At 42.5% G+C, this 9,391-nt stretch overlaps 1 protein-coding gene across 1 annotated transcript in view; it reads left to right on the top strand.

The window, feature by feature from the left end:
* opn4b (opsin 4b) overlaps nt 1-3,078 on the top strand; it is a 32,382-nt gene extending 29,304 nt beyond the window's left edge. Inside the window, exons 10-11 of the mRNA XM_030775133.1 lie at nt 1,578-1,643; nt 2,830-3,078. Of these exons, the coding sequence (XP_030630993.1) occupies nt 1,578-1,643; nt 2,830-3,078 (315 nt within the window). The remainder of the gene's footprint in view (nt 1-1,577; nt 1,644-2,829) is intronic.
* The last annotated feature ends 6,313 nt before the right edge of the window (nt 3,079-9,391 follow it).

Here is a 9,391-nt window from a genome sequence, read left to right as displayed (position 1 = left end):
GATGGAATTTATGACTGGATGAAAAAACAAAAGTTACCACCAATAACCCGCCATTCAGTGATTTCCTCTTGTTCGTTAACCCGCCTGACAGATCAATGCTGTTTAGAAATGGAAATAATTCATTGTAATTCATAATTCCCAAAGTTCGAATGTGCAAAAGGGAATGTCTGATTATAACGAAAATGAAAATGAAAATATTTTGCGTCACAGGAGATAAATTGCTCGTTATAGAGGGTCAATGAAATGCGGTCCTAATATATATTTTATAACCCCTGTCTACCCCTTGTAAAAACACCATATAATAACAAGACGTTGGATGTTATGTCAACCGTTGGGCAAAAGGTCACATGTTGTATGTCGCCCTTAGGGCCAGGTCTGGCCAGGACAGACCTGTCTGAAGCGCCATGACCGAGAGATTAAGTTTGAATATATAATTCTCTCTGTGTAATCTGGTGATCTTTTGAGATAATCCTCATGAACGGCATTCTGTTATAGGTCCCTTACTCAGGCTCACGGATCCAGCCATACCCACTCTCTACTGCCTCTCTACTCTGCCCCCTTCTGTCTCTCCTCTGTTCCCCTCTCCAGCACTGGGGTAGTTACTCAAAAATAAGAAATCCATTACACATTTCTAATTGCTTCTCTCAGACTGTAATAGGATTACTTTACCCATTACGTTCTGGAACCAGTCATTACGTCCAAGTTGCTTCTTAAAACCCGTATAAAATGTGCAAAACACAAAAATAAATCTACAACATACAAGGATGACCCCCAGCAGTTCCCTCGGTGCTATGTTAGTGTTTATCAATACTTTATTAATAAAAGGCCTTTTGGTTAAGGTAAGAAACTGTTTCAAATAAAAAATAAAATAGGCTATTTGTGGCCAAGTAGTTCAGCAATATACAAACTACAGCAAAGAAAGGCGTCTGAAAGACGGTCAAATGCGCGTTATCAAACGCGCATCAGCGCAATTACCAGAAACATTGCTTAGTCTGAATTCATTTTGCTGCTCATCCCTCATCTCTGAAACAGTGGCTATCTCTCATTAACAAAGGTCTCTGAAACCATTAGCTGGAAAGCCTGTTCGTCTTTTGGGTCAGCACAAGACTGCCGAGGCTGAAAAAAAAAAAAGAGCGTCGAGATTTAACGTAGATGCGGGATTCGTTTATGTGGGCTCTGACTTTTTGGTAATTTGTTTCTTAGCACGCAAACTCTGTGCTAGAAGCTACTGTATTGACTCGCTTACGTCAGCCTTGCAGAAAGCTCTCGTGATATAATTACAGGAATTTAAACTGCAATGCTTTGCACTACTTCATTATAGAGAATACTAACAATATTAAAGTAACGTGTTACTTTGTGCCGTGTTACACCCAACACTGGCCCTCTCCTTCAGGCCAAAAACCCCTCAGGATTGCTGACAGGACAACACAGGGACATGAGAATTGTGCCCATTGGCAAATGTTGGACGTTGTTTCTATGGTTGGCTAGGCATCATAAGGCACTGTTCTAATTTGCCATTCAGTGTTATGTCACATCATTTACCAGTTGTCATTCGACATTTGTCTTTTCCGGTTTAGACCCTCGCAGACAAAGACGACATCTGCCTAACAGAGGTCAGCATATCCAGTCATCTGCACTCCAAGGTAGGTTCACTCATCAATTCCTCCCTCCGCAGTACAAGCAATTACATTCAGTCAAAATGTATTAATCTCATCCAATATCGCCGTCTCTTCAACTGAGTCTCAAACATGCATCTAACGATACATAGAAGACTTTGTCTCAGTGCATAAAGAATGCTGAATTTAGTACAGAATGACCTTCACGTAGCTTGTACAGGCAAATCACTCACAAAGAACCATTCGGTGCTGTTTTGATCAAGCTCAGGTACTAAGTTCCTGGAATGTTCCTGGAACAGAGAGGCAATTCATTCCCAGATCCACTGCGCTTTTCAGTCCTGTATGTTAAGGAACCTCTTTATTTATTAGTATCAGTGTCAGTGTATTTATTAGAGTGTTACAGTCTGGTAAATGTATACATTTTGCATAGATTTTAAGCATTGTAGAAATTTAGCAATGGCTTATAATGCATATATGACGGGAGATAAGCGGCGAAAAGCGTGACCAAGCGCGTAAGTGCGGAGATACAGAGAGTACCGAGGGTAAAGCGGTACGACTCTCGTCACGTTTGGTCAATTCGAGTACGGTCGTCGTCAACAGCACTTCGTGAGTTTGGACTCATCACTTGGAGAGCCGAAATGACACAAGCCTCTCGTTGGCCTAAAACAAACCCTGACATCTTCTGTGTTCTGGTTAGCTTTACGACAGCTCAAGCAGAAAAGTCCTTCACGCCGCTTGTCCCCTTTTTCGGTCTCCGCCGAGACTCGGCAGGACAGGCGGCTCCGCTAATGGACTCAAGGGCTTCCACGAATTCTCAGAATCCGTATCCACTGAGGGAGAAAATGGATTTATTGTTGGTTGTAATGTTGACTTAACAAATGGCCCCTTTGTTCTCTCTGCTGAGTGTTTGCTCTCGGTTCGCAGCAGTTTACAGCTCTCCCTCTCTCTCTCCCTCTCTCTCTCTCTCTCTCTCTCTCTCTCTCTCTCTCTCTCTCTCTCCCTCTCTCTCTCTGAGAGCTCTGATCTTTAACTGCTCATCCACATGATCAGCCTTACAAAACCTCACTGATGGACAGGGCCTATTACAAGCCTTTGGTCAAACACCTCTGGAAAAAGAAGCAAAATCTCACATTCGCCTCTCTCTCTCTCTCTCTCTCTCTCTCTCTCTCTCTCTCTCTTTCTTTCTCTCTGTCTCTCTCTATCTCTCGCCCAGCCATCCATAGTCACAGAGCCAAAGGGAGCGTCCAGTCAGATCCCTTCCATCATCGTCACTTCTGAGTCCAGTCCAGCTCTGGCGTTGACAAACAGGTCCAGTAACCTCACCGCCCGAACCTCCAAAGAGGCCTGCAGTGATGCGGTAGAGTTGGGCTCGGTCACCCTGGAGCCCGTCGGTTCGGACCATGTGGCCTCACCGCTGCCTTGCTCTCCCATTGACGCTGCCATCCCACAAGACGGCTTCTGACCGCGGTTCGGTCTGCTCACCGTAACATTTCCCCGCTTCTACATTCGGATCATCTGATGTCTAGATGGGGAGCTGAAACAAACCAGCATGCACTTTAAAAAAAAAAAAAAAAAAAATTATTATCTATGATGTCAGTCTCCTACCTGTGAAGTGTTTATGTTGTGCATTTTTGCTGTTGAACTGTGAAGTATTTCTGTTCATTGCTGATGACAGACTTAAGCCACCTGCAGGTCGGTCTGCGAGGTTTGGTGGTGTCTGCTCTCTTGTGACAGGTACTGCTTCACCTTGACCCCCTGTGATGAGTCGGTGAGTCGCCCCTCCAGGCGCCCTGGGAAGGCTAAGCCTGAGGCGGCCCGGAAAAAGATCTGCTTTTGTAGTCAAACATCAATGTGAATGCTGTATGGTGAATGAACATTTACAAGTCCTGCCCGTCGGCTGTATTTATCAGGGTATTGTAATTGTATCCCATCATTCCACAGTGGTTTAGCATCTATACCAAATCTGTGATTTTTAGACACTGGCTTCAGGCAGCAGATGATTGTTCCACAGAAGTCTGACATTGAAATTAAAAAAAACAAAAAACGGTTTCTGTATTTTACGGTGGCTTGTGTTAGAAGTAGGCTGCTGAAATGAGGGGAGATACTAAAGTGTAGATGTACACAGTGAGACAACAGTTGTCATTTTGTTTTTTCCTACACTTCTGGCTCATACCCTGCAAACAATAGCTTGAGGAATGGATGAGTCAGAGACAGGTAGGTCATCTGAAGATCCTTTGCTCTTAGTAGCTAAAGAAAGGATCTTCTTCCTGACAGTTTGTGTTTCATATAAAGTGTGACCAACTGACCAAGTTTTCATAAATTCTTTTTTTTTTCTATCTCACAGACTCTTTCCCGCTGGGTAGGCACAGGTGGCTTAGTAAAAGCTCGTGTGTACAACAGATGATGTGTTTACTACAATGACAGATGACGTAATGCGTGTGCCACTCCAAATTCTGATTAAGGCAAATAAGTCTTTTATTGAGCATCTGGAGTAACCTCCATTAGATCATCTGAGAAGTTCTCCTTTTCCCAATTAAAAATAAATCGAGGAGGCCGACTTTTTTTTTTTTTTTCGCTGGACTGGCCAACATTCTCACAAGAGCTCTTTTTGCTGTTGTTTTTCCATTGTTTGTTAGGTTCATAGACATTAAGTCATTGATGATGCAAATTTCTCTTTGTGAGAGCATCAATATTGGATATAAATATTCTTCAACTCCAGATGTTCGTGGACGACCCTGCACCTGAATCAGGGCTTTTTGTTGTATTTGAAAATCTGGCCAAGGTTGGAGCTCCTGGCTAAACCATCAAACACAACAATGACGATGTCGGTCCTAGGGCGCAGTGTCACTGCCAAGCCATTTTTCCCAATGGTATTTACTGGTCGCTCTGTCATGAGGAAACTGCCGTTCAAAGCCAGCGATGATGAAACGATTCCGATGACCGCGAATATCAAAAGCAAAACTTTAACTTTTTATATTCAAATGACTCATTCCAGGGCAAGGACCACACACACACACACACACACACACACAAACACACACACAAACACACACACACACTTTACCCCTCAGATAATGGATTTGGATTTCTACTTTTTTTTTTAAGATACTTAAGTGGGATTAATATGACGGCATCTGTGAGTCCTGAGGGATTAAAACAAAATGCTTTTAACAAGATTAGATTAGATTTTTTGGAAGCGCTGAGCCATTTGATGGCTCAAATTTCAGTGGAAATTCAATGTCCTCAACTTCACTCTTGGTTCTGAGCCAAACAACTGACAGTTTAAACCGGAGTGGTGAACCCCCATTGGCTATTACACACTTCACAACCATTAGTATCATCCCAACCGTCCACACACACACACACACACACACACAAACATAAGGACACGCTTACATCATAGAAATTTGCTTTAAGAACCTTTCTAATGAAAGCATGTTCTATTCTCCCTGCTCTGACACACATGTTTATTTGGTTTGACACCTTGTACTTTCCAAGACAGCTGTACTGATTGGCTGCTGCGTATTTTGTGAAGATTGTGAGGGCCGTGTTGGCATGTGCGTTGTCCGTCCCCGACGTCTGGTCGGTCGGGTGATGTCCTGTGTTCCAGAGATCTTAGCGCGGAAGTGTGTTCAGACGCCAGAGGAAGCTTTGGACGGTTGGATGGTTTGAACCTTATGAGGAGGTCACGCAGACTGTTCCAGCCGTCACTCAGAGAGTGTTCAAAGGACGTTCCAGAGAACTCCGCCGATTAACTGAGACGACTGTTCTGATGTTCTGACGGGGGGTCTAAAGTTGGTTTGACCTTTGGCTCTCCGTTATTGTGGCAAATCCGGACCCCTGGCAACCTCCATTTCCAAATCCCACCGGGGAGAGGATTGATTTTTCCGTTCTAGTACGCCGTACGAGGGGGCACGGGATGTGGCAGGGTGAAGTAGGTGATTATCACTATAGAGTGTGAGTTAAACAACTCGTCTGGTTTGTCTGTGCATGCGTGCGTGTGTATGTGTGTGTGTGTGTGTATTTATGCATGCGTACAAGCGTATTTTGTATGTGTGAGTGTATGTGTGAATCTGTACACTAACAGATACATTAAAGTGAAGCTCCATTCTCCCACACAGCTGTCATCTCTGGTGGGGCTGTCCTCCCCAGCCAACATTTCTCAGGTTCGCCGCCGACCGGGGCTGTCCCAATAACCCCTGCCGTCCACCGTGTAACACTTTAGCCATCTGTCCATGGGGCCAAACCAGTAATGCCTGATAATGAACTACTCCCTCCAGTATGGAAAGAAAAACAACAACAACAACAAAACAAAACAAAAGCCTGTCATCCACCTCCCAAACTATAGAAAGATACAGTTCTCTCTGCTGCTCTGTTTCAACCCTCCTCATTATGTGATTGTGCATTTTGCCTCTGACACATCTTCAGGTCAGGTATTAAAAATAGCATGTTAATGAATTGCTTTTCTCTGATGCGGCATCTTTCCCGTGACACAACGCCTGAGACTGAGCAAGATCTGAACGATGTTGGCAGCACTAAAACAGCAGGAATTAGAACAACAGCTTCTCTTTTTTTTATTTATATATATATATATATATTTTTAAACCCCAGTTTGTTATGGGTGTATTACTGTAAGAATGTATACATATGGTTATGTGCTAAGAAAGAGAACCCTCGCTTTGACAGGCAGGATAAAGCCAAGCTTTCTCACCATATGATTCTTCAAAACACACACACACACACACACACACACACAGAAGGCCACTGGGAGAAGAGCATGGAGTGCTGTGCTGTTGCTTTTCTCCATTACCTTTTCAGCACTGGCTGACTGTGGACCATTAGGGCTGAGTGGTGTGGACCTGCGTGTGTGTGTGTGTGTGTGTGTGTCTCCAGACACACAGAAAAACTGTGTGAATAGGAATCTGGGTGAACACATAACGTTTTCTTTGGATTCTTCTTTTTATGAATTGTTTATTAAATTTGTTGTTTGTTTTTTTTGCTTGCCTTTGTGTATTGAATAATTTAGGTTGTGTTCAGGTGGAGATAAATCTTGAATGAATTATGACACATACAAGTCTCTTTTTATTCTACTACAATTTTGACATGCTGTACTGTACTGATGTTCTCTGCTCAAAGTTTTTAAGTCTAATTTTGATGTGTATAATAAATAATACTTTCATTTTAAATGAGATAAATAAAAAAGTCTTTTGATGATTGCAGTGAGATTTCAAGATACATGTAAAAAAAAAGCCACACAAACATCTGTATGAGAATCTAGTTTAACATAATTTGTTATTGATGGTTTCAGTGTTCCAGTGTTGTTTTTATTTATTTTTCTAAATAAAAGCCATTACTCAATATGGTGAGTTGTGTTTGATGATGTTCTCAAAAGGGTTTGTCAGTGTTGTGTTTTAAGTTTATAGACCCTAAGACCATTGTGTCAAACTTAGTTTTGAAAGCTTCATCAGATCCATATGAACCAAATAACTCTTTGTTCCAGTTCCGCTCTCTGTCTGAGTAAAACTAATTGATTCCACTATGGGCACATTTCAGATAATCTACTGTCTGGACATTATCTATAGTAATTGAACTCCCTGTCAGTTCATTTTATTCTCCAGTTTTAGGGCACCCTTAGATGTCAGTTCACTGATCACACACACCCCGTTCTTTGCCGTGATGTGAAATTCTAAGTCTTCACTCGCAAGTTTAATATGAGTTTTCTGGAAACCGATGCCCCCCCCCCCCCCCCCCCCGCCCCCGGGCTCCGATAACACACTCAGGGCTGTTTTTCTATCTAAATGCCACTTCAGCTCAGCAGTGCTTCTGCTACAGAGCTTCAGTGCTCCAAATCATACACTGCATTTTTGACAAGTGAACCTAAAGATTGCTTTTTTTTACAAATGCATTTGGAAGAGGACTGGTAATGTATGTCAGCCGTTTGACTGATCTCAGCAGCAAATCTTACCTTTGAGATTAACTGTTAGTCTTTAGATTTCTACTGCAGTCATGTAGAGTGAATGTCTACAAACGTCATTGAAAGGTCCATAAGTTCAAGTACAAATATCTTATTGAGATAAATCATACAATATGTTAATAAAAATCTTTCTTGACCTTATCAGTGCACGAAGCACTCTTGCTCAACTCATCTCTTTCACAGGTAACGTGTCACTTCCATTAATCTGCTCAGCTGACCAACAGGCTTGTTTTTGTAATTCAGATTAAAGCGAGCCATAATTTTCACCCATGCTGACATTAATGATACATTCTGCCTTGAAACACTGTGAGTGAAATGCCTTTCAAACAAGTCCCGGCACAACCAAAACAAAGGATTCACCTTCTGAGAATAGATGCTGAAAATATTGAGTTTCATATTAAACATGCAATTTTCTCGACCGTATTGCCTATTTCTCATGTGTGTATGAAATCGTTCACATATTGTACCTTCCGACACATTTCTCTCATAGCCTAAGCAGACAGAAAAATCAGTATTTGTACCATTGCAGGACATTTGTGACAGTAGTGTGAGAGACTTCTTTGCCCAGGTACTGCCCTCTCAGGGTTTGGTCCATCTGCCTCTGCCACCTGAAACCTGTGCAGACACTGGGACTGCAGTGAGAAGCCATCTGCTTGTATAATGTACAAAGACAATGGCAAAACAGCCACATAAAGGCAATTGCGAAAGCAAACACAGCATGTGTAGGTATGTATGTATGAGCGTGCGTATGTGTGTGTGTGTGCGTGTGCGTGTGTATGTGTGTGTGTGTGTGCGTGCGTACGTGTGTGTGTGTGCGTATGTATGTGTGTTTGCATGTGTGTATGTTCCTGGTGTACAAGCCCTTGCTGAAGGGCGCTGATGGAGACAACTTGCAGATGGGATTTTACATAACGTCTATAGAGAGCCCTCATCATGAGGCCAGTAAACTCTGCTGCTGAGTTAGCAGGACAGTGAATATGAATGATACAGGAAAGAGAGTCATTAAGACAAAGGACAAAATGATTTAACTGGTGCCAATGAAGCAACATCATATAGACATAAAGAAACCATACGTTCCTATGCTTCATTTTTCAGATTGAAGAGCCAGGGAGAGAGAGAGTGAGAGAGCGAGAGAGAGAGAGAGAGGGAGAGAGAGAGGGAGAAAGAGGGAGAAATCGGTACAGAGGGAGTAAAAAGAAATTGAGCAAGGGATGATGGGGGAGATGTATTTTTCCGAACACTGCCACATCTGCATGATAATACCTGCGCTCTGCGGCTCAGCATGACATGATGGGAAAAGGAATGTTCCCCTGATGGGCTCTGAGAGAGACAGAGAGAGTGAGAGAGAGAGAGAGAGAGAGAGAGAGAGAGAGAGAGAAAGAGAGAGAGAGTGAGAGGGAGGAGAGAAAGCTTGTTGGGATTCACAAGGGCGAAGCATGGAAATTATTTCTGTGGCCTTTCCCTGTGAGACAGTCCACAGTCCACATGACTCAAACCGAACGAGCGAAAGAGTCAAGTCTAACAATGAACAAGATGTTGTTACTTTGTAATAAGAACAATCTTCTGTTACTTATTCATGTCACCGAACCCTGTGTGATTCTTTTTCAGTTACGATGAACATATTTCAAAGATCTATGGCATGTCATAGGATATGCTACGTTTTGTTTTCTTCTTCTTTTTTTTTTTTTTTTTTTATGGATTCCAAATTCATGATGTGTTTTGCACATCCTCTTAGACAAATTACACATTGTCCTTGATGAAATTCTCATTGAGATATGACGCAGGGATCTGACTGAGGCTT

Source organism: Chanos chanos, chromosome 5 (genome assembly GCF_902362185.1).
Source record: "Chanos chanos chromosome 5, fChaCha1.1, whole genome shotgun sequence".
In the NCBI taxonomy this organism is placed as follows: Eukaryota; Metazoa; Chordata; class Actinopteri; order Gonorynchiformes; family Chanidae; genus Chanos; species Chanos chanos.
Note: the sequence above shows the minus strand (reverse complement) of the source record. Positions and strands in the feature narration are given on the sequence as shown.